The sequence below is a fragment of the Macaca mulatta genome, chromosome 3, assembly GCF_049350105.2.
Source record: "Macaca mulatta isolate MMU2019108-1 chromosome 3, T2T-MMU8v2.0, whole genome shotgun sequence".
Lineage (NCBI taxonomy): Eukaryota > Metazoa > Chordata > Mammalia > Primates > Cercopithecidae > Macaca > Macaca mulatta.
This window is the reverse complement of record NC_133408.1, coordinates 162,069,016-162,094,969: the sequence shown is the minus strand read 5'-3', so window position 1 is coordinate 162,094,969 and position 25,954 is coordinate 162,069,016. Positions and strand designations below refer to the sequence as shown.

The following is a 25,954-nucleotide window of genomic DNA, read 5'->3' as shown; positions in this document are numbered from 1 at the left end:
AACATGCAGGCCAATAGAAAATTTTCCTTTGAAAATAATTTACCTCTTTTTTCCTGCTGCTTGGCTGTCCATTCAGTCCTAAAACATGTATTTAGGACCCTTTGTTACCTACAAATTACAAAGCAGGCCACTAGGCTGCAAAGTGCAAAAACACTGTTTCCGTGAATATGTTACAGCTGAAAGACTGTAATGTTAATTCATTTAAAGAACAGCCTAGGTCAACTTAACAGATTTTCTAGCAAAGCATACAATTCTGTTAATAGGAAATTATAGCATTATTGACTTCAAGTGCTGATCTGTGGTCATTTCAGAGTGTTTTATTACCCCCTCATTACCGAATCTGTTAAATGAATACTGCAGAGGTTGTTTTCTTTTTTGTTCTCCTCCCCTGTGCCCCAATTCTCCATTCCAGCAATGGTACAGCAGTTCCATGAAAGTCATTTGTGTGTGGTTGACTGATAGATTAGACCTCCAGCTCCATATTTACCAGCTGAAGACGCTCATCAAGATTGTGAAGGTAAACAAAATGTGTTTAGATATGAATTGCCCACCAAGCTATAAGGAATAATGACAAGATACTGACATACAAGAAAACTGTATTTGATGTAACTAAAAAGTATCACTTATTAGCAATGTTGTGCTGCTGTTTACTTCCATTTTTAGTTAGATTAACAAATGAATATAAATTTATCTTTTTTGTACTAATAAAAAAAAATTTGCTCGCAAATAATCACAGTTTGAGATTAAATACATAAAGCCCCAGCACAGTTACCTGAAGGAAGTAGGTTCACAATAATTTTACATTAATTTTCTTAAGCATATAAATGTTTTCTCATAATACAATTACTTCATATTTATTTGGATCATATATCATTGTGAGGGCTTTTGAACTATATTTTGCCAGAAGAATAAGGAGAGTCTCAGTTATTTTATTATATGCTGGTACAAAAGTAATACATTGTCATTGCCCAAATTCTTTTGGAAGCATGCCCCTTCTTATATGTAAAAGGTAATCATTTGAGTGTTGGAGACCACCCAAAACTACTGACATAGATGTCACGTAAGTTCGGCAAGGCCGTTTTGACTTTAACTCTTCAAGAGAAAAGCTAATAAATTACATGTCACGTTTAGTGAATAAAATCTGTAATATATTATGCATAATTTTTCACACTTTGTAAATTCTAATGGAAGCACAAAATTTACCCCAAGTTTAACCTTTTCTTAAAACTGGGACAGACATTTCACCTTACGGCAGAAAACATTAAGCTATTGAGAATCACCTATTTATTTAAACAAAAGACTTTTACTTTCATTATAGTACCATTTATTAGTAGTATATATGTGTGTATGTGCCCACACACATAATGTGTATATATGCATTTATGTGTATGTGTGTGTATATATGAGTATACACAGTAGTTTGCGAAGTGTCATCCCTCACCTACTATTATCATCATCACCTGAGAACTTGTTAGAACCACAAATTCTTGGGCCCCACCCCAGACCTACTGAATCAGAAACTCCGAGGGTGGAACCCAGTAATCTATAGATTAACAAGTCCTCCAGATGGTTCTAATACATGAAAACATGCTACAGTTTGCAAAGACCCACTGTGTTACATCATTAAAAGATATTTCTAGCCACATTAAAATATTTTCTTTATTCCCTTGGTTCCTACAGTCTAATTAGAATACAAATTATTTTACGCCTGCTTGTTAATCCTTGTTAGGCCCACAAATAGGAAAGTTCTGTTCCAAAGTCAGAAATTGGCAAATCTACTGGAAAGTAGAACCAGACCTAAAATGTCACAATAATAGCATTATGATTACTCATAAATAACAAGTAAAATTATAGCCAGTCACAAAATGTTAATACTATAGCTACACATTACATGTCAATGGAGAAAGTACTTTTGATCCAGAACACTTCATATATGGTATTCTTTATTTTACAAAGAAACTGAAATGACAGTATGATAGGTTCATAATTGGCTTACTTCTCCATTGTTTCTTGTTTCTATAAATGTGACTTGAAGCGCTTTCAAATGAAGTTTTTTTTTTCAAAAAAGAGAATCAGGATAATGTATTTGCCACATATATACACATATATATACACACATATATAACAGTTGCACTTTATACAGTGATTAATATTACAATTAGCTGTTTATCCTTATGATAAACCATATTTTCAAGCTAATGCCTACTGTGTTCAGGATTTCAGAGGTTACATATTCAGCCCCCTGGTGTTAGCTGATACATTATTAAGTTCTTTGTTTTGAGAATAAAAATCTCCATATTAGCCCACGATTTGTTTCTTTCAAAATTATTCCTCATTTCCACACATCTTTATAGTTAAAGATTAAGCAAGAGTGAAATTTTTTCATTTTATTGAGGTATAATTTGAAAGTAAAAATTTTTATATACTCAAGATATACAGTGTGACTTATTAATGTATACTTGAAATTTGCTAAGAGTAGATCTTAAGTATTCTCACCAGTGAGTATTTTAGCATAAAAGAACAATAATTTTATGAATTATATAGCGACATTTCCATTGTACTGTAAGTCAGTTTATCTTCTTTTAATATATTCTTCCTAATGATCAATAATTGGCCAATAAATATGAAATTAATTTTCATGAATATGTTTGATTGTCCATGTTTTAGTTTTCACAGGCAAGTCTCCAGGCTTAGCCAATGTGTTCTTGGGCTGATGCATTTAATCAAGTCATAGGGAGGACTCTATTTAATAATTAGAAATGATTATTTTCACAATAAAAATCAAACTGAGTTAATAATTTAATGTTCTAATTGTTTTTTCTACTTTGAATATAAACAGACTTTAGCCGATTTCATACATAGATTCATTATTCTTTAGAACTTACATGGTTTTGCTTATAATGATTATTTCCCAATGAATTTAAGAAGCTATTGAATAACACACATTGAGAATTGCAAAGGCCCATAACCAGAATTTCCTTCCATCCAGGTCACTTAGACTTGGCCTGCATGGTACAGCAGAATGGTGTATTCTACCCAGGACCCAAACTACTTGACTTTAGCAGTCTTGTCCTTACTACTCATAGGGATTCCCATTCTTCTATGCCCATGGAGACCTAGATGCCATCAAAATTTGTATAAGAGCCAACTTTACCCTAAACAAAGACACTTTTACACCAATTGGTTCATTCATTTGCACACTAAGAAAAAAACAAATCCCAGAAAAGGTTACACAAAAAAATTAAAGACTGAAATTATTTGCAAAGTATTTACCTCAGAATGATTTATTTGGGATAGGAAAGTAAAACCGTCAAATAATCAAAATGGTTGTTGTATTTGTGTTCTCCATAGTGGCCCCATGACATTAAATGCAGTTAACATAAATTGCCTGCTTCTTTTGCTAGGAGGGAAAAAGTGAACAGAACCCTGTGGCAGGCACTTGTCTTAAGCAAGGGCCAACCAATCCTTTGTGGAAGCCACAGGTAACATCCAAGTGTCAATAACATTTTACGAATTCTAAAGATAGAGAGAGAAAGAGATTGCAAGGCTGTCTGCCTAGTACCTCACCCAACTGGTTATTGCTTTCTAATTGAATAAGAAAGCGGTCTTAATTATATATAAATTAGAAAGCCTTCAGGACTTCAGATCCACAATTCAGATCTGCTCTGGCCTACTTACTGGTAATTAAGTTAAGTCAAAGGAAAGTCATTCCAATAAAATAAGAAAGTTGAACTCACAAACTCAGTATATAATTGTCAGTGGAACAATAATACTTTACATTAGACGCATCATCTGTAGATGATTATTTTATGTTTGACATGTTTAATCTAATTACAAGAGAGTTATAGGAATAAACACAAATCTCTGTGGTAATAATGCCATGTTTATCAGTTGCCAGATTATCTAGACAAAACATACCTTTTAGAGTTATCTCACTGGTTCTGATGCAAATTACCTGAGTTTTGGTGTAAGAGAGTACTACCCTAGTCACAATAACTTATGACTTAGAATGAGCTTATTATGACAAAATTATATCCCACAAAATGAAATATCTTCATTTGTTGTTTCCCCATTTAACTAACTCTGAACTTTTTCTCCTACTTTAAAAATCAATAATAATAAAATACCAATCATGTTCAGCTGCAGAAAATTATATTTGAAGAAGATCACCCTTTAAAAAGTGAACATGGCTGGGTGCTGTGGCTCACACCCGTAATGCCAGCACTTTGGGAGGCTGGGGTGGGCGGATCACCTGAGTTCAGGAGTTTGAGATCAGTCTGGCAGACACGGTGAAACCCTCAAAATACAAAAATTAAATGGTCATGGTGGCAAGTGCCTGTAATCCAGCTACTCGGGAGGCTGAGGTGGGAGAATCACTTGAACTGGGGAGGCAAAGGCTGCTGTGAGCCAAGATTGCGCCACTGCACTCCAGCCTGGATGACACAGTGAGACTCCATCTCAAAAAAAGAAAAAAGTGAACATGGTCAGGCACAGTGGCTCAGGCCTGTAGTCCCGGCACTTTGGGAGGCTGAAATGAAGATCATTTGATGCCAGGGGTTCAAGACCAGCCTATGCTACATGGCAAGACCTTGTATCTAGAAAAAATTTTTAAAGTTAGCCGAGCGCGGTGGCACACACCTCTGGTCCCAGCTTCTCAGGAGGCTAAGGTGGCAGGATTGCTTCAGCCTGGAAGGTCGAGGCTGCAGTAAGCAATGATCACACCACTGTACTCCAGCCTGGGTAACAGAGTGAGGCCTGTCTCAATCAGTCAATCAATCAATGTAAACATAAGGGAAACATAGATTAATATTTAAAGTGCCACAGAAAAATGTTGTTGGCTTTTGTTGTCTTGAAAATCATTGTAGAAACAATAACATGGTATTCTATTTTTTATATAATACACCAAATTTTAATGTTTTAAGAAAAAATGTAAATACTTGTTTTGCTATCCCATCTATGGAAGCTTTATGCCAGAATTCGGCACTTCACATCCCAAGGGAATTTCAAAAGAAAAGGGCAAAATTCATCCAGACATTTAGATATACACAAATTTTTACCTAGTAGTACATGTAAATTTTTATAATTCACTGAAATGCTAAACATGTGAACTTCTTTTACTGGTAGTAGGATTAATCTTCTTCCTCCACATGACTGCCCCCCAAAATTAATGCATTTTATAAAATATAATGTATTTTTCAGTATTAAAGGAAAGCCCCCTCAATTTAAAAAAAACTAATAATTTTTTATTAAAAACTTACATAGGTACGTATTTTATTTTTGCTACAGGTTATTCAAAAGGTAAATTGTGTGCAATTAGTAATGTTCTGAGAGGAAAGTAAATTTGTCATCTGATAGTCACAACATAGTCACAACATTTTGATGTAGTAATTGTAGTTTGAAGCAATAGCCAAAGTCTGTCATTGCATTTATTCCCCAGAAATACCCCAAGAAGATGATTGGCATGGACAGCCACATGAACCTATCAGTGGATTTCCCCAAGATCATTTTTGAAATGCCAACTGAGTATATATCTATGTACATGCATATAATCTAAGTTACCTAAGCAAATTTTCTCTTCTTTCTACAGAAAACCTACAGGGACTTTCGATTGCAGGGTGTGTTGGAAGGAACACTGAACAGTAAGACTTATGATACTGTGCACAGACGTTTAACAGTAGAGGAAGCCACAGCCTCTGTTTCAGAAGGAGGAGGACTTCAGGGCATTACTATGAAAGACAGTGACGAAGAAGAAGAAGGCTGATATCACACAACTTTGCAGAAGGAAGGAAGACCTTGATCGACATTTTTTGTTTGTTTGTTTGTTTTGTTTTAACCTTGTCCTTGTAATTACATTCATTGTTTGATTTGGCCAAATAAAAATGCTTGTATTTCCTTAAAAAGTAAACCTGAATGTAGAGTAAAAGGGGAAATGCCAAGATTTTGGGATTTTTTGTTTTGTTTTTTTGGAGAAGAGTATCCTTTTTTGTGTAGTTTGACCTAAAAATGAACCTTGGCTCTGCTTGTGATTGGAACATGATTTTTTTAAAAAAGAATATTTGAGCATTTGTCTGTAATCACATCAAAATGATGTTTTCTGTGTAAAGCAAGATACATATTTCTCATAATGCAGCATTGTGAGAAGTCACGTCCGATCACTGCGCCAACACTATCGTATCCTTGTTAAAATGGTGTGTACCTTACAAATTATAATTTATGTGCCAGGTTTGTTTTGTACTTAATTTGCTATTATTGTGATGTGTATAAAATCTTTAATCTTGGTTCTTAGTACTTTGAATTGGTCTACAGGTGTATTCCTGGGATGAAAGGATTGCCAAACCCAAATATAGACTAGATTATCCAAGGGGTTTGTGTCTTTGTTCCATTCTCAACATTTCTTCTTTCAACTATAAGCAAGCCCCAGGTGTGGGGTAGCAAGTGTGCTTCCGTCAAGATATTATATTCTCCTACTCCAGTATAACAGCTTGCAGGCAATAAAAATCTATTTGCTCATAACTACTTCTGTATTTATTAGACTTGTATAGGGCAAATGCAGTAAAAGAGGTTTGCAGTGTTTCAAACATCCCAACTATCTGACTCTGTGTTTTTGTTTCTTGGGTTTTTTGTTTGTTTGTTTTGTTTTGTAATATTTTGTTTTTAATCAAATGAGTAAAAGATAGTAACACTGACTGTTCTTTGGACCTAATAGGCACACACATTGTTAAAAGAATTACTATGACAGCATATTTCCACAGCGGAGGAAGTATATATTTCATACTCACTAATATTAGTAATCAGTGTTAACTAATAGTAATATTACTAATGTTAACTAGTAGTTCACATTAGTAGTGGTTCTCTCAAAATATTTTCTTGCTAGGGTTTGAGAGAGAATTGTATTATGTTGGGTAAGTTCTCTATGAATTATTTTTAGTAATATTTCCTAAAGTATATTGTCAGATTGTGCTACTGCATTTATTAATAAGTAATTTTTAAATGAGGTCAGTTAGTGCAAAATAAGTGGAGGTATCCCTGAATTTATGAAAATGTTTTTTCTGAAACTTTAGAAATGAAAAAACTTGGACCTCCAGTTTCGTTCTCCCATGGTGTAATAAGTGGTCATTAGGTATCTAGACTAGCCTTAAAAATCTAATCTACAGTTAACTATTTAGCATTGTTTTGGCTCATTTGCTGGGCCCTAGGTGTAAGATAACAAACAAAAAAGGAGGAAATTTCTTCCTTTTTCCAGGATTAGATACTAACTCTACCAACTCACTGTTTTTGAAACGAAGTTTGGGAATGTTCTCCCTTCTTTTCTTCTTTATCCACACACCAAATAGTCTTTTCTCCAAACCCTCAAATGTTCAGTCATGCTATCCCAAACTTTCCAATGGCACCATCCCCAAGCTTGCTGTTCCACCACAGATTGCTCTGTACTTGGTAATTACCCACCTTTCTTTTCCTTTCAATAAAATGTCCATTTCCTTGATACATATCATCTCCAAATAATGGATCCATTTTGTCCTGAAGTGTGACTAAGTGATGACCTCAAATGTATTAAAATTCTGCCTTTGTTAAAGAAAAGTGTATTTACTCTAAGAAATGATAGCTGACAGAATTCAGAAATAAGAAAAGCAGATGGTGCAGGGGAAAGTATTTGGGGCCTGGAGGTTCTTGCTGCTGACCTGGCATGTTTAACCTGCCCACTGGCCCCCTTGGCTGGTCAGCCCCTTTGAGGTTCTGTCCAGATTTCTATGTTCTCTGCTACTTCCCTTCTACACCCAGGAGATTTCTAAAAGCTCCTTGCCTACTCTTCACCCACAGTGGCTTCCAAAGCAAAGGCAATAGCAGTCAGAGGCAGATAGTGGAGCTACTTACATACTTATGAGAAAATTGGAGACCAACCTTTGATCCATAAAATGATGTATGAAAAAAAATCATAAAGTAACTGAAAAAGAATGAAAAGTGATTTTTAAGTTTTCCCCCCAAGCTAACTGCAAATTGTTTGAACTAATTGCAAAGTGCTTGAAATGACTTAATAATTGTTCATTGACGGGTATAACTATTAGGATGAACACCCAAGCATCTGTCTATTAAAGGATGCCACGTCTCATGTGGTATTACTCTTTTTAAAGTATTATTTTTTTAAGAAAATGAATTTAGCCAAGAGTCTAACAACTCTTGCAGAATTTTCTAAGTGAAACTTAATTTTAACTAAAAAGAAATAGCTATACCGTCTAAATGATTTGGGTGAAGGGCAAACAGGTACATTCTTTGGACAGTTTGCTTAGTGCTGCAGGAGATAATAACTAATACCGTCTAACATCCAACCAGAATCGGTTTGTTAAATAATACGTCTAGAAGGAAAATTTCTTCAAACACTTGAAGAAAAAAAAATAATAATAATGCCTATTCCCGGAAAGGGAAAGAACCATACAGAGCTTAATGTAAACCTCTTGTCTCCAGCAGTGGGTCGTTCTTGTGTTCACTGATTTTTCCACTTGAATTCCCTTTAGTCCTTGCTCATTGTCCCTCTCTCAGGAAAAGGGAGTTCCCGCTTCTTTTGCAATAAACGCCGGTACAAAGCGTCTATGTGCTGCCACCCCGCCACCCAGGGTCACAGTCCAGGCTGGCCTGGCGCCGCCCTCCGCCCGCAGCTACCGGCGGTGAGAGAGTCCACCGGCTCCTTGAAGGTGTGCTTGAGAGGGAAAGAGGTCACTCAGCCGTCGTTGCTCAGAGATCCTCGAAGCCCCTTTGCGCTGCCGCGGTCTGCCTCCCGAGAGGGCCTGGGGACTGGACCGAGTGCGCCGGGAGTTCACAGGAACCCCGCGCCCCCGAGCTCGGACCCGACCTTCTGATCCCCACCAGCCCGCGTGGAAGGGCCCGCGGGGGAAGATTAGAGCAAGAGCTTGGTCGCTTTTATTTCTTATTTTCAAAACAGAAAATGAAAATTTCCCGGTCCGGGTCCTTAAAGGGAGGTGACAGATCGATGTTCCGGAGAGATGTTCACGCTCGACTGGCGGCGGGGCATCTGTGCGCCGGGATAGCAGCCCAGCCTGCCAGCTTGCGATCTGCGCCTCTCGGCTCTCAGCAGCTCCAAGACCCCGCCACAGCCCTCCGCCATCCACCCCACATTTGTGCAGAAGTTGGAGGCCTGGCGTGTGGGGTTTCCGGGAGGCCCGTGGTCATCCAGTCTTTACACAGAGTTCCCCCAAGACCATCACCGCTACCCTATCCCAGTACTATGCAGGGAAACGAAGTCGCTAATTCGCCTCCTTCTCCCTTCAAGTCCTACTCGTAGTAACCTTCGAGGAAGACCCCAGACCCATTTGGCCCCCGAACTTTGCTACAGATGGAGTCGCATCCATAGGCCTGGGCCGCCGGGCAGTGGTGGAGAGGGGTTGAGAGCAGCGACGCCCTCGAGGCGCGTGGCTGGGCAGGTGCCCCAGCAGGAGATCAAGGCGAGCCTTTCTCTGGGATACCCCAGCTTCGGATTGAAGTTGAGGCGCAGGGCTGCCTTAAGCTGTTCTCCTCTGTGACATTGAGTAAAATATTAAGGGAGTAGAGGCGGGAGCAAAACTCTGAACCTGGACTCCAAATGTCATTAGAGGGTCAACCACTCATTTGCTTTCAGGGAGTAGTCATTGGAGTGCGACCATGTGCCACCGAGAGATGAGGAGGTAAGGGAAGAATTCGATCTGTTTCCCAAGTGAAGAAGACCTCCGATTTTACTACCCAGATTTGAGTGTACCTGACAGCAGCTTGGACAACCGCAGAGCCCCGAGTTTGGAGTCAGAAAAGTCTGGGTTTGGTTACTAGTAACCACATCTCTTCCCCAAGTCTGAGCCCTGTGGACTTGGACAAGTTACTTAACCTCTCTGTAAAATGGGCACTTCATAAGGAAGGTTGCTGGAAAGATTAGAGACGTCATAAGTGGTGGCCATTATTAACCGTTTCTTAATATACGAATGGATTCGAATGAAATCGTGGGAGGCTTGCCTCTGCCAACATGCACCACCAGTCTCACCGGCCATTCTCTCTGGGGTTGGCACAGGGTCCTTTTGGATCACAGGCAGCTCTGAGAATCTTCAGTCTAGCCCCTGGCGTGTCTGTGAACTGGTTAGAATTGTCCAGTTCTCCGGTTATATATATGGCCAGCCCGATGGGAGAAGAGGAGGAGACGGGGAGGGGCAAGCTAACTCTGGTCTCAGAAAGGGCCCGCATCTCTAACAGCAGCCCCTGTAGCTGCGGTTGGGAAGGGAGGTAGCTAGAGATGTGTTATTGAGTACACTTGCAGATTATGTTGGTCAGGGGCTCTGAAATGGGACGGGGATGATCCAGGAGGTGCCAGACCACAAGCGAGGAATCTCAGGCCTCGGCTTTTGTGGTCAGCGGGTTGAGTTCAAGGGAATTTCAGGTGCAAATGGTGTTCATTAATACTTTCCGAAGCTTATAGGAGCCTAGAACGATGTCCTGCGTCCCAATTCAGGGATGCAACAGAAGGATGCACTTGCCAACTGCGAGTGGAACCGAGAGAGAAAGTCAGAGGGGGGCCACACGCTTCAAGGTGGCCCCAGCTGCGGCAACCAAGCAATGGGGGGTGCGGGGAGAGAGAGAGAGAGAGAGAGAGAGAGAGAGAGAGAGAGAGCAGGCGCTTAGGACGACTGCCAGCACCGACTCCTGCCCGGAGTTGCTGGACTGCAGTACTTGTAGGCTCCCAGGAACACTTGAGCAACGCAGCGGCACAGGGTGGGGCAAGGGTGCGCTCCAGGGTCACAACCCAGTACATAGGTGGCACAGGAGACGCGCGTCCTGGCGGTCCGGGGGTCCAGCACGCTGTGACCTTGGGCAGGTAGAAACGGAATACTCATCGGGAAAGGGGAAGAGACGGTGCCCGGCATGAAGCTGGGACTGGAGCCGCTTTTTTAACCGGACTGGTGGTCTCCACCCCAGTCATTTCTTTAAAGTAGCCAGCGGCAGCTTCTGAGTCCTAGACCCAGTGACTCAATATGATGACGACTTTTATTTCCCTCTGCTTTGCAATTTTGCAGTGAGGATAGTTGTATTTGTGTGCTCATTTTTTAATAAATGTATTCTAGACTTGTCCCCAATCTCTGTCTCCGTTGACTCTCCCTAAGATCAATGATTCTCATATCAAGAGGAAGTGAAGAGTTGGTTTCAAGAACCATCAGACAAGGCAGTTACTCTTCCCATAACCCTGGCCTAGGGTTATTTATAGAGCCCCTACACATAGATGACATCAATATTTCCCTGTGCAAAAATTTAAAGTAGTGAGTCAAATTCTTCTCTACTCTAAATCAATGATTTCCTCTTTAGCACTACATCTCTCTTCTCTCCCTACAAATAACATCTCTTCATCTCTTTTGGGTGAGACTGAAAAAAAGGAGACTTGATTAAATGCTGAAGAAATGCTAAAGTTTCTTCTATATGGCATTTCCTTAATATGCCAAGGAAGCAAAACCAATTGTAACTTCAGAAGGAGATTTTGGTAAGGAGGTAGAAAATGTTACAGTAAAGAAAGTTGCATGGTAAAACATCAGAACCTAACAGGACTGAATCCCAAAAAGTGGAAAGTGAAACATGGAAAGACTGAGTGGGCAGATTGTGGGAGAGTAGGGCTTTTGGTAGGTCTTGCCTGCTGGATGACCGGGTAATAATTTTTTTAACACAGCTTCAAAGTTGCTGTATTCAAGGAGCTTATTCATTGTCATTTACTCATACTCATTTCTTTTGTTACTTCATGTGATTACTAGGTGTGTTCTTTCATAAAATTACAATAGTCTATGGAAAGTTGATTAATTTCACAAATGCATAACCACTTCTTAAGAAATGAAATTTGCTTTACTCAAACTGAGATTTTTTTGAAAAGCTTTTGTCAAGGTTAACTTCTGAATCTATAGAAGAAAGTGTTCCCCAGGAACACAGTACTGAATGTGGGAGACCAGACGTCTAAGGAGAAGGAAAGTGCTTGAGGTTGTGAAAAACACATAGCAAATACGATTCCTGCGTATATTTTAACATTTCCATGTGATTATCCTAAAATCTATCACTGAGCAGAGGAACTGTTTTTAAGTCCAATTGTCTGAATAATATTTTGGAAAAATTTATAGCTAACTTTTTAAAAACGTGATAGCTTTTCATATGTAAAGCGGATTTATTTTAAAATTTCTTTTCTATGTCCATGTCTCCTCTAAATGAAGGGGGCTTTTATTTAATCACATTTTACAGAAAAACAAAACAAAGGGGAACTACCACTATCCACTACTCAACAAGTTCACTAGCTGTGTGGCCTTCCTCAAGTTGGGGTACTTGGGCTGGAGTGCCAAGACAGCACCGGAAACTAGCAACATTTATTCTCTTTCTTAAAATGTCTGAGACAAATTAGCCTTCTGAGTGTTTATGAAGACCTTTCTCAGAATAGAAGACCAGTTGTTCTCAATTTCAACAGATAATTGAAGAATCCAGCTTTAAAAGGATACTGAGAAACAGGGTGAATAAAGAGGGATTATATTTTATCTTTGATCAGGGCTGCAATATTAGTGGTGAGGTGGGGGCAGAATAGAGAGCATACTTTTTGGAAGAAAAGTTCGCATTTTCTCATCCTAAGTTCCAACCTATATGTTTTAAATTAAAATCTTTATAAATTTATTTAAAATAACTGCAAACTACTGATGGATTAGATGAAATGTTAGAGAATACGGCCAACTTTGGGCATGTATTTTGCAGAGAAATAGGAGCCCGAAAAAACTGAAATTCAGAAGGCAAAGAAGGGAGAAGAAATCTCTCTCCTATCTTTGACCTCCAGCCACCACTACCCCCATATACTGAAACAATAAGAGTGAAGGGCACCGTTGCGCACCCACTGTGGTGCCATTTAGCTTCCAAGTGACTATGGGAGTCAGGCTTACTTGGAGGAGGCACAGTGAAAAAGACCAAAGGGCACCTGAGCCCCTGCCCCTCTTAACTAAAATAAGGGGATACTGGGATCCTACCATTCCTGCCCCTGACTTTCCTTTTGCCCTGCGTCCCAAGGGGAAATTGGGGGGGGGGGGGGTACTGCAAATAGAGTTCCAAAATTTGAATTACTGGTGGCATCTAGAAGAGTTCAAACGTGGGAAGGAGGGGTTGGGAGGATTCAAAAAGCAAATACAGCAATCACATGTATTTTGCTGCTACTGTATTTTACTTCACTGTCCTCTATTTGAGTTGGCAAGTAGGAGTTGAGTTGACAGCAGGGTCTCTCTTTCAGGAGAGATTGTGGCCTTCACTTACTTAGGGAAACAATAAACTGGAATTTCCTATTAAAGGGCAATGACTTTGCTTTTAAAATGAAACGCTCATGCCAATCAAATAAAAAGGAAATAGATACTTTGGAGAGTGAAGGACCCCAATTATTACCATGCCTGCACCTTTTGTACACAACACATGCTCTTAAGTTTTAAAAAAATCATTCACCATTATTCAGAAATCTAAATCAACATCATTAAAGCCAATTTCTCTTTCTCTCCCTTTTTTCTCCTTCCTTTCCTCTCATTTCAACAGTGGTATGAGAGTTCAGATATTCTCTGTCGTGAGTAAAAAGCTCTGGAAATCAGCTAATGTGCCAACACCGGGAACATATCCAGGCCCATGGTGCGAAAATGAAATATGTGCTGTTGAATTATTATTTTTGTCCTTTAGGTTTACATCTACACCCTTGTATTATGTAAATTTCTGAGAAGCTGTGAATCACAAGGTTAGGTAAAGGAGGGTCCCCCCCAACCCCTCAACTCTCCCCCTCCTCATCCGTCTTCGCAAGCAACAGGAGCCGACCCCATTTAATCTTTGAATGATTCTCAGCCTTGTTCCTTTCTTTTTCCGGCTTTTTACCCCAGACCTCAACTTCCCTACCCACCCTCGACCCAACGAGCCGGCAGGAGCCAGAGGCCGCGGATGCAGCCCAGGGCCCCGAAGCTGGCCGCGTTCGTGACGTCAGCCGGCCGGCCCCTCGGGTCACCGTGGCCGCGGGACGCTGTTTGCGAGTTGCCAGCGTCAACACTCGCGCGGGGCGCTTAACGCTTCGCGTTGTTTCCAGGAGACTTTTCCTCTGTGTGGGACTGCTGAGAAAGTCTGAGGGCAGGCCCACTGTCAGTGAATTCAAAGAATTAACTGAACTTGAATTAAGAGGAGACAGTGGAGGGAAAAAAAAATAACCTTCCAAATTAATTTAAAGTGAGAAGGCAATCACATTTTAAAAGGTAGTAAGATTTCTTAATGATGGATCAAGGCTCTTCTTGGGATTTTCTCAGCGTGGATCTTAGAGCCCAACTCTTGAAACATGCACAAGGCGTGCAGAATCTGGTCTGGGAGAGGCCTAAGGGCGGGAAGGGAGGAAACAGAACAGCATCCACTTCCATCAAGAATCGGGGGCCGGCCAGTGGCTGAGTGCTTCCTCTTTTACAGTGGCTGTGAAGGCCGGCGGGACGTGGCCACGGGATATCGCCCTCTTCGGACAGCCATGAAGTCTTTTCTTTTAGAGGAGATGCAGGGTTTGACTGGGAGAACTCGGAAATGAAAGGACAAATTGGAGAGTAAAGCCAAAGAAGGGAAGGTAGAAAGGCCTTTCTGTTAAGGTCTTAAACAGGAGAATCTAGTAAGAAAAGTATCTTTGGGACCATCAGGTGACCCCAACTACTCTTAAGCACAGGCCAAAGGGCTTCAAAGGGAGGATTCTTGGAGGAAAGAGGTCGGCTAAAAAATTCACGAAAAGTTTTTGGAAGAGATACTCAGAGATACTCTTCAGACACTCTTAAAATTTGACTTGAGAATGTATTTTCCAGGAAAGTAAAAATGACAGGCAAACCTAGTGAAAAGATGCTCTAGTTCCTCCTTAGGTATGCCACACCCCCGGGCCTGTTTTCTTTCACCTTGCATCTAGATTAAATGACCCTTCAATTACACCCCGAGTCGTCAAAGCAAGTCTATTAGCGAGTGCCTGTTCAAAAACTTTCATCTAGGAGCTCTCCACCATCTGTTACGCGGTCTCTTAAACCGAATCCGGCGCCCCCTCCCGAAACTCTCTGGAGCCTCCCTTGCCATCTCCCCGCCTTGGGGGGGATGGAGCCGCCCCAGGACCTGCGGGAATGCAGAGGAGAAGGGGTGGAGCGCGATCTCGCCCGGGATGGGTTGCCGGGCCGGCCGGAGCGGTGGTGGTCCAGAGGCCCGAGGTCGACGGGACCTGATCGAAGGCAGCGCCGCGTCGACCGACCCCGGGAGCCAGACGCTTGGGAGCCCCAGCACGGCCGCGGCGCCCAGTCACTGAAGTTGCGCCCCAACTCCCAGCCGCCGCCTCCAAGCTTCTGGAGCTACCGTTCCTGGCCCCTCCAAGGGAGTCTCACAGAGCTCGGTGGCCCTCGGCCTTGCCAACGTCGTTTTAACTGTTTGGAACTCGTGAGCGAGAACCGAGAAGTGGAGAGCCCGGCCGGGGAGTTTTCAGCTTTTCTGTTTCACTTCGGGCTGCTTCTTTTCAAATGGTTCTGCGCTGGCCACCGAATCCAGAATGAGGCGGGGCTCCTCTGCCCCTACGCCAGCAGCGGGAACTTGGTTCCCCTGGGCAGCCGGGGACAGGGGGCGCAGAGGCCGCGGCGATAATGAAGGCTGAGACGGCCAAGGCCAGCGGGTCGGCGCGGGGCGCTCCCGGGCCGGAGTGGCCATCGGTCGGAGTTCAGGAGGTAACTGAATTTATAAGCGGTTCTTACAGATTTCTGGCTCACGGATTTGTATTTACCTCTACTGCTTCTCCATTTCTCTAAGCTCTGTGGTCTCTAAGTTCTTTGTTCTGTGTTATTTGAATTTCTATTACCGACTTTTATTTCATGGGATCACTTAAGGAAGTTTGAAAATAACATTCAAAAATGCTTCAAACCTCGTGGGTAGTGTCAAGGAAAGAGTCGAACTGTGTCTTGAATATGGTTTCTGTGTGTGTGTGTGTGTGTGTGTGTGTGTGTGTATGTGTGTGTGTGTTTAATTTTGACTACAAACAAAATGTCTTTAAAATTGTCTAGGGACTGCTACAAAACGCTAATCAACTAATTGCACGAAAACTTTTTTCTATCATTGGAGGCGAATATTTCAGTGTAGAGCAATAGAGCATGTTTGGGCTATCTTCTCATTGTTCACCTTCCAGATTTCAGCAACACCCTTGTAAGTGACAAGCAAAACTTTGCTGGGTTTTGTTGCTTGACGCTGTTGCTCCACAGTAAAGGTTGGATAAACTGGGTTACTTGTTTTATAAACTTCTTTTTTCCACAAAGTCCAGCCCTGAGTCGTAGCCTCTCAGTCTGGAGGGACACACCTCACAGGCCTGTGGGAATGGGTGAGAAAAATCTCAGCATTAGTGGAGGGTCAAAAACAAACTGAGTCCAAGTGATGGCTGTCTGCATTGCCTGCTGCCTCATTAACAGCTCTCACATTTGGGCTCTTCATTTTCTTTTACAAACTGATTTGCTAGGTAAATGCTGTTTTGAGAGAAATAATTTCACTGAGTTTAAATGAAATCCTAATATAAAAGACATAGTAACAACAAAGGTCTATAGACAAACAACCCACCCTCACACTTCTTCCCCCAAAGAGAGGAGGGCTCTGTGAGTTAACCAACCCTTCCCACACTTACAACCTGTGATATTGTCCTTCACAGGCTTTAGGAAATTAGCAAGAATTCTTTATTTGCTACCAAACTAACTAAAAGCACACTGGTAGCCTTAAATTGAACTTGTTGCCAAAATGTTTGCTAATGTGCTGGAAAGTTAGTTCCCGTTGTGTATTAAGTAATCTGAGGTACTCAAAAACTCTTTCCTTGAACCTTATAGACCTTGGCTATTTGTGTCCCATCCCATCACCCTCCCTCCATCACACACCAAAAGAAATAACCAAAGACCAACCAGAGATAAAGACTATGAGCAGAAAATGTACCGGAATTTAAAAATGTGTTTTTCCTTCTAGAAATACAGTATGTTGCATTTGGTGCTATGTATTAAACAGGAAAAAGTGTAGATGTGCTTGAGTGTCAGGGCTGGGGTGGGGGGTGATGTCAGAATAATAATAATGCCTTCGTCTCCCCTCCCTTAGCTCACAAGCTAAAGCAAAGAGAAAGCAGACTGTTGTTCTGCTAGGGGTCAGAGATGTTGAACAGGCCAGAAAACTCTAAAAACATGACCAGGGACAAGTCAATGAACTAGGCAGAAAGTGGAATTAGTTATAATATTTTCCAATCCATTTTTAATTTAAAAAATCAATAGCATTTTGTGACATATCAAAGAACAAGAGATTAGAGATTATGGCTTATTTGGTAATGTATGGCTCTGTTATCTTATTACCTTTAATTTCGAATTGCAGTCACCATAGGCAGAAACTGCATTTGCTTGTGATAGGGACTTCAACAAAAAGCCTGTGAAAATTATGCACGTTTTTTAATAATAGCAAGAACACAGCTTAGAAAGTATTGAAGTCAAAACTAGATTCCTTAGAAAGAGAATTTTAAATTACTTCAGAAGAACAGGACTTTTTCTTAATTCTAAAATAGATCTTAACACAGAGTTTGTTATCTGGCCTCTTTATATTATGAACTGCTGTGGTTTCCTCAGGATATTTCATAAAGGACGAACTATACACTTAAACTCGCCTTCCATCAGGATTTGAGGTTATAAATACTGCCTTTCCATGGATGGAAAGGGGAGGCACACTTAATCATCAGTTCTCAGAAGAAAAAAAAAAAAAAGAGGGATTATAGGATTCTCAAAGAAAATCGAAAGAAACTGTAAGAGTTTCTATTTTGTCATTAAGAAAATAAACAAGGCTCCCTTGCATTTGTTTTAGTAAATTAAAAAATACTTCTGTTGAAACATTTTGAAAGCTTCTGAATTTGCTGAATATACTCTGTTCTTATTGCTTTTTTTTTGTCATTTTCAAATATATTTGTAAATAAAGCACTGGACAGATTGGACAGTAAGACAGAAGCCCTTTCTAAATACATTTTGTGTTTTATGACAATTCTTATTTAATAGAGATAGTATTGCTAATTAACACGTGTTTTTGGTTAGGTTTTGAAAAAATTAACAAATGTTGGATATCAAGGCCTAGAGTTGTAAAGCATCTTTTCAGTCTTTAGTAAACTCAAGGCCATCTTAAAGGAAGAGTATAATTGATGCTTTGCCATATTTGTGTTAACTCAAATGACATTTTCAAACACTTGCCAAAAGGGCAAATCCTGAAAAGACCAGTGAAAAGCAAATTGTTGAAATATAAACTATACAAAGCATGCATACCTCTTAGCCAATATTTTTTCCTTTTTAGTTTTGTATACACCAAAGGAGAAATTTACAGAGGTCAAATAAAGGCTCTTTTGCAGTTAAGGAGAGGGGAGGGGGAGGAGAAGGGGAGAGGGAGGGACACACCACAAGCGTAAAACAAACTGGTGGCATTCTGTCAAGAAGGCAGGTAAGGCTCCAGAGGCCGGCGAATTGTGCATAAGTCAGCTGGACTCTCTAAAGTCTTCCAGAGCTGGGCTGTTTTCGCGCTTCTTGGCTTTTTCCTTTCATCCTAGCCCTGTGGCGGAGGAGTGCAGCAGCAGGGGGATTTTTTCGCTGTTGGGAAGTGGCAGGTAGGAAAAGGAATCTGATCCGGCCCAAAAGTCAGCAATTAAAGTCTTAACCGCGACCCATCTGTCGCGGTTAAGAGAACCTCCCCACCACCCTTTGCCCCAGCAAAGCCCTTCCCGTGCCCTTTGTCTGAGCAGGGGAAAGGAGGAGACTAGTTCTGCGGCCCCAACAGCAAAAGGCAAGAAAATTTCCAGCGCTGACCAATACTGAGTGTCTGCGCCCGGTCCAAGTACAACTCCGAAGCGCCTCTCGGGGGTGTGGTGCCTCTTCGATTGCTATGCCCAGGTGCTCTGCCCAGGTGCTATGCCCTGTGGCCCCAGCAAAAGGAAAGAACATCTGCAGCCTGGGCGAATCCAGAGTAGGTGCACCCAGGCCAAGGACGGTTCCAAAGCGCCGCCCTGGAGTGTAGTGCCTCTTTGCCCGCTCCCCCCGGGCGCTCTGCGCTTCTCTGCTGCATCAGTTGCCCCAGTCTGAAGCCACCTCGCGACCTGAAACGAGGCATTCCCAGGCCTAGCTGCTGAAGCTGGTCGTATTCAGCCAGACCTCTCCCCCATCTTGCCCCTTGGCTGTCCTCAACTTCCAGTAGGACTCACTCCCCCTCCCCCATTTCTTCAGCCCCTGAGTTTTCCCACCACCCACCCAGCGCCGCTGTTGTTTCTGTTAGACATCAGGCGCGTTCCCAGCCCAAGCTCTCTTCCTTTCCACTCCTCTTGGCTCTTGGGGCAAAGGCGGAACTGATTTTCGCGGAAAGCTAGAGAGGGGCGGAGGGGACCGGGTGGCTTGCCTGGCATGTGTTGAGAATAGGGTAGAGAGGAGGGAATACTTTGAGGTCAGTTTCCTTCGTTTAAGGTTCAGTTTCTTTTCTTTGAGTGAAATTGGACAGGGACTTAATAATCCCAGGGTTTCTAGTCCGCCGTTATCCAGCCTTCCGGGGCCCACCCTTTTCAGAGTTCTAGCAGAAGGACGCCCCCACTACACTTGGCCCAATACCTGACACCCGCCACCACCTGTTTCACAGCCACGTGGGGTTAACTCACCAGGCAGATGGCACCTTGAGCTGCTGCGGTCGGCCACTCACTTCAGGGTCCAGGCCCCACCGCCCTTTGCTTGCAGTTCTGTGCGCTCCCTTGGCCTCCTCACGCCAGGTCACAGCTGCCGCGTCTTCCAGCTCTGTGCAGCCCTCCGTGAGCGCCTAGCTCCGGGGTTCAGCTCTGCGTGATCGCCGGCTGGCAAGGGACTGCCGGGGAAGGTGCGCGCCGCAGCTTCCAGCGCGCTCCTGGACTGTCTTGCCTGAGCGGCGGGAACCCGCACAGTCTGAGCCGCAGCCTTAGGCGTCTTTCCGGAAACTTCCACACACTCCACCGCGCCGCCCCAAGAGTTTGGGCCAAGGCGCCACAGCCGGCGAGTTCTCGGCTGGGGGGCGTTGCACGGGAAATGGTCTCTACGCGCGCTCTTTGGGAGGCACAACTGTAGCTGTGGACACAACTCCGGCGCCGGCAAGTCTGTTTGATGCGCACAGACACCCAGGCTGCAGCCTGCGCTGCTTAGAGGAGTCTTGCAGACACCGGCAGCCGGGGTGGGGATTAATACATTCTGTTTCCCTTTTCCGCTCGGCATTCAGTATTTAAAATGCTCCGGGAGAGCTCTAGCTGAGCGCAGGTACTTAAGAAAGAAATGCTCTTTCCAGACTCTCAATGTAAACTCGGAAGCGTGTGCGCGCCCGCGTCTGTGTGTATCCTGGGTGGGGTCCGATCGAGTCAAGGTTTCTTGTGGTGTGACACCCGATTATACCTTGCAGCTCCTCAACTTTGTGGATGAAAGTGCGACTTTCCCAGGCCGATTGCCGTGGGCATTGCCTTTACAAAACCACAAACACTTAACAAGCCTCCCAAGGCTTTTAATTCTCAGGGGCGTTTTGGGAGGCCAGTTACCTGCTGGCGTCTTCTCAATGGTCCAGACTCAGTTCGGGCCGCGGAGACTCCGGGATTCCGGGAGCGGGCAACCCCGAGCCCTGGAGGAAGAAAGAGGTCTGCGGAGGTGCCACAGACCTGACCCCGGCCCACCCCGGCCCGGCCAGGCCCAGCGGAACCAAGCAGCGAAACCTCGGATTTCGCCGCCTAGGCTTCCTGGACGAGGCTTTCTGGAGCTTGGCGTTTGATAAATATAGCCTGGCGTTTGCCCCTGAATTAGACTCCGTTTCCTTATTTAGCCCTTGCACAATGATTTTAGATGATGTCACTTAGAGCTAAACGAGAAAATTGATCTCAGATTTGCTTGGCCTCTAAAGCCTGGTTAAGCAGATTGAGAATTAGACAGACAGAGGAAGCAAAAGGGGGGTGGGGGTGGGGGAGGGCGGAGGGTAGTGAAGTGTGCGCCGCAGAGTGTGCGCGCCGAGGGGAGGGCGCGCCAAGCGGGTGAATGCTCCCCCGCCTTTTCTGGGCGGGGAACCTCACTCACCAATGAAAAGTAGCTACTGACTGCAGAGGAAAAAAAAAAGTTTTCCTGTTGACTGTTGGAAGCGAATTGAGCAATTATCTAGTTTACCTTCTCCTCTTGGAAGTTAACGATTGGCGAGATCTTGGCTGCGTTATTGACACAACACTTTCTATTGATAGAAATAAGTAGTGATTGTCCCCGAGTCATTGGTGCGCCAAGAACTCTGCGATGGGCTGGCAGGAGTCCATTGGGCTGGGCAGGCAGGTTCGGCTGGTGATGCTGGGGAGGAGGAGGAGGAGGAGGCTACTGGTGGTGATGGTGCCCGTCCCCCTCTCCACAGGTCTGTGACAAGCAGGGAACAAGGCAACGGACGGCGCAGCCCAGCCCCGGCTGACGGACGCTGGCGACTCAGACATGGACAGTAGCTGCCACAACGCGACTACCAAAATGTTAGCGACTGCTCCAGCTCGGGGCAACATGATGAGCACGTCCAAACCCTTGGCTTTCTCCATTGAACGAATCATGGCGCGCACCCCCGAGCCCAAGGCCCTGCCAGTCCCCCACTTCCTGCAGGGAGCCTTACCCAAGGGGGAACCCAAGCACTCTCTGCATCTCAACTCGTCGATTCCCTGCATGATCCCTTTCGTGCCTGTGGCGTACGACCCGAGCCCCAAGGCAGGAGTGACGAGTTCCGAGCAGCGGAAGGCCAGTCTGGAGGCCCCGGCTGCGCCCGCGGCGGTGCCCTCGGCGCCGGCATTCAGCTGCAACGACCTGCTCAACTGCGCACTGAGTCTCAAGGGCGACCTGGCCCGCGACGCGCTGCCGCTGCAGCAGTACAAGCTGGTAAGGCCGCGTGTGGTCAACCACTCTTCATTCCACGCCATGGGCGCCTTGTGCTACCTGAACCGAGGTGACGGCCCGTGCCACCCGGCAGCCGGCGTGAACATCCACCCGGTGGCCTCCTACTTCCTCAGTTCCCCTTTGCACCCGCAGCCAAAAACGTATTTAGCCGAAAGGAATAAACTGGTGGTCCCGGCGGTGGAGAAATACCCTTCTGGAGTAGCGTTCAAAGACCTGTCCCAGGCTCAGCTGCAGCATTACATGAAAGAAAGCGCCCAGCTTCTGTCGGAAAAAATCGCGTTCAAAACCTCGGACTTCAGCCGAGGCTCTCCTAATGCCAAGCCCAAAGTTTTCACTTGCGAAGTGTGTGGAAAGGCAAGTACTATGCAAAACGGAGATCCCTTCCTTCCTTCCCTCCTTCCCTCCCTCCCTCGCTCCTCCTTTCCTTCCTCCCTTTTTAGTATTTTGGGGGTAATTATTTGTGTACGCTTTTTGTAAGATTCTCTTCCTCCTACCCTCCCTCTGCCCAGTTTGATTTCAAAGTTACTTGTTCGGCTAACCTGTTCTACGTGTGTTTAATTTTAAGGTCTTTAATGCGCACTATAACTTAACCCGTCACATGCCAGTGCACACAGGAGCCAGACCCTTCGTTTGCAAAGTGTGCGGAAAAGGTTTCAGGCAAGCAAGCACCCTGTGCAGGCACAAGATCATTCACACGCAGGTGTGTTCATCTGTCTCAATTTCACCTCGTTTGCTTCGGAACTGTTTGCAGAAAAACAGTTGATAAAGCCTTAGTCCTTAGGATAAGGTTCGTTTAGAAAGTGCTAGCTGAACAGGGGTGAATGCCATATATTGTTTGCTTTTGTTCTGCCTTGAAAGTGTTTAAGCATTACTGTGTTTTGAGCTTGCAAAACTTCACATAATTAGAAAATATCTAAATGTCTCTGCTTTTCCTTTCTCTTGCTTAGGAAAAACCTCACAAATGTAACCAGTGTGGCAAAGCATTTAATAGAAGTTCCACTTTAAACACTCATACCCGAATACATGCGGGCTACAAACCGTTTGTGTGTGAATTCTGTGGCAAAGGGTTTCATCAAAAAGGTATGGAAACCAGGAAATGTTGTCTCTCATGGTTAGTCTTACCAAAAGCGATACTTAATATTTTCGGGATGTTTTAGAAGACGATGTTTAAAGTGTAGTTATGTGGCACATTTGTTGCCATTCTAACCCCCTACCCGAAGTCTGATTAGTATTAGAGAAAGGCATGATTCATAAAACAATATTTTTTAACTGCATGCTCTGATTCTATGTAATTGGACTGATAAATGTGTATTAAAATTTAAAGGAAACGGCATCACTGTTGATGCGATGTTTGAAAATAAACTTGGGGAGACAAGTGCAGGCACGGATAGCAGCCCTGCACTGGTTGTGGGACCCGTAGCGGTTCTTCTGCTTGCCTGGCGCTACCTTAGACGTGTCTGCTCCTCCTTTTTTAGGGTTTTTTTTTTTTTTCCCCCAGAACCACATCTCTGTCATTTGTGTGTTTCAGGGAATTACAAAAACCACAAGTTGACCCACAGCGGGGAGAAGCAGTTCAAGTGCAATATCTGCAACAAGGCTTTCCACCAGGTTTACAACCTCACTTTCCACATGCACACCCACAACGACAAGAAGCCTTTCACCTGCCCCACGTGCGGCAAGGGTTTCTGCAGGAACTTTGACCTCAAGAAGCATGTCCGCAAGCTGCACGACAGCAGCCTGGGGCTGGCCCGCACGCCAGCTGGCGAACCAGGCACTGAACCGCCGCCCCCGCTACAGCAGCAGCCGCCGGTGACGCTGCCTCCTCTGCAGGCGCCGCTGCCAACTCCGGGGCCCCTGCAGCCCGGGCTCCACCAGGGCCACCAGTGATCGAGGCCAGGGTTCCTTCCAGCCTCGGCCGGGCCCCCACGCTGAGGCAGCGGCAGACTAGAGCTCTTGGTCCGAGTTCGTCTGCAGACCCTGGGGCATGTTGGGCCCCACACTTTAGGGCCAAACAGAAGCCTCTGCATCCCTTGGCCTTTCACCTCTTGCATGCACCTGCTAAATGGTTTTGTGTATTATATTCTATATAGGCACTAACAATTATGAAAAACTTGGAGGGCTTTGTTTGTTTTCTGTTTTTCTTTCTTTTTTTTTTTAATTTGGAAAGACTTTTCATCTTGGGTGAAGAGATGGTGTTTGTTTTGTTTTGTTTTGTTTAAACAAATTTCTGCTATATTTATTGAGATCTGTATTATTCTACCCGGGAATGCTGCATCATTTTAATTTTATTATTGTATATATTTCCATTGTGTTGATTCTCCCGTCTCAAGATGTCTGCAGGATGTTTATCATTTCCTTCTTTCCTGAAGTAACGAAACACTGTGTGTATGTCATATATACACGCATAGATGTGTGCGCCCATAGGGGTATATTCCACATTCGTGAGCACACACACATACACATTAGATAAGAGTGGTTCATTATGGATGATTTTGAATTTTGGTTTTGATTATTGCACGTGAAAATTGATTCATTGACTGTTGGAAATAAATACTTGGAACATGCTTATTTAATCAACGAACTTTAGGGCTCTGTTCATACTATTCAGCTAAAGATTCCTGACTGTGACCCCCTCATCCATCCTCCTTTTTAAAATCTAAAACCCTGGATTAGTAATACTTAATGTTTTCGTCTGAAAATCTATCAAGTGCAAATAGTTTCTTCTAAATGGTTACACCTTTGGATAAAGTTATGAAATCTGGTAAATTTCAGAAGCAGAAGACATGGAGTTTTCTAACAGAAACACAAATTTTGGCTTGGACCACCTGATATGTTCGCAGTGCACAGTTAAACAGGAACAACATATCCAGTAGCTGTATGCAATGTACATCTCCTCAAACGCATTACAATCATAGATAGACAGGTGTCTATTGTTTGCATCCTGAAGGCACATACTGACTTATACACAGCTGGCAAAGGGAGCCTCTGTGTTTTTACATGTGTATATATGTTTATAGACGAATATACTTCCATTCAAGGAGGAAACATGGATGAAAACCAAACTGTGGCGGGTGCCAGGTCCTTGAAATGCTTCAAGTGTTAATCAGCGGCTCCGCTGTGAGCTCGGGCTCTGGTGTTTCTAACCGCAAGTCTCTCCCGTTTTCTTGCCAAAACAGTGAAACAACCGCTAAAGACTTTAATTAAGAGGGGTAATTAGTTCAGATTTATCAAAGCCGGGTTGTTATACTATTAGCTGCTCAGTAGAAGCTGCCAGACAAACTCACAGCCCAGCACAGTAGTGCTACTGCAACGGGGCCACATCCTGGGAGGGCGACTGGGGGGAGCGGGCCCCGGGGTCTCCGTCTCGCCGCCTCGGACTCCACCACCCCGCCAGGACCGGGGCCAGCGCGGCCAGCCCCGCAGGCCTCAGGTGCATCTTGGCCCCTCCCCCGGCCCACGCTCTCCCTCCAGGGCTGCTGATGTGGAGAATCCACCATCGGTCCACACCGCGGGCCCAGGTTCTACGGAGTCCGGGGGTCTCCTTTCTGCACTCACCGTAGCGCGGCCTCACAAGCTCCGGGACCGCCCCGGCAGTTGCGGGGAAGAAACTTAAATCTGTGGCCCCGCCTCACTTCTGTGCGTCCTGCGGCGCCCAGGAAAAGGCTGCGCAGAACGACGAAAGGCGAGACCGAGACCGGAGATGTGCAGGGGACACTGCCGGGGCGCGGCGGCTGACACCCGAACTCACATTTCATGGCGGGGAAAGACTGACGGCTCCGGTCACCGAGAGAGGGTGACCTGAGTGCTTTTCGACGGCCTAGGAAGCAGGGAGATTACTAACAGCCCCCGTGGGGCGATGGCGGAAGGGTGGGTGAGCGGACTCCGCGGGGACCCTCACGCCGAGTCCGGCCTGAGCCCCTTCCGGGTTGTGGAGAGACGTTGGGGGAATCTAGAGAGCACGGACCTGGTGTGGCTGGGAAGGTCCCCAGAACAGGGAAGTCCTGACA

At 44.3% G+C, this 25,954-nt stretch overlaps 2 protein-coding genes across 9 annotated transcripts in view; both read left to right on the top strand.

Annotated features, from left to right (window-relative positions):
* CADPS2 (calcium dependent secretion activator 2) overlaps nt 1-6,586 on the top strand; it is a 572,739-nt gene extending 566,153 nt beyond the window's left edge. For all 8 annotated transcript variants that reach the window (XM_028846226.2, XM_015134824.3, XM_077997218.1 and 5 more), the window contains 2 exons: nt 413-517; nt 5,588-6,586. In XM_028846226.2, the coding sequence (XP_028702059.1) occupies nt 413-517; nt 5,588-5,761 (279 nt within the window). In that variant the 3' untranslated portion in view covers nt 5,762-6,586. The remainder of the gene's footprint in view (nt 1-412; nt 518-5,587) is intronic.
* Nucleotides 6,587-21,173: 14,587 nt separating this feature from the next.
* FEZF1 (FEZ family zinc finger 1) lies at nt 21,174-24,510 on the top strand. The gene is made up of 4 exons (XM_015134799.3): nt 21,174-22,301; nt 22,513-22,647; nt 22,895-23,027; nt 23,476-24,510. The coding sequence occupies exons 1-4, from the start codon at nt 21,501-21,503 to the stop codon at nt 23,832-23,834; spliced, it is 1,428 nt and encodes a 475-aa protein (XP_014990285.2). The 5' UTR covers nt 21,174-21,500; the 3' UTR covers nt 23,835-24,510.
* Nucleotides 24,511-25,954: the final 1,444 nt, after the last annotated feature.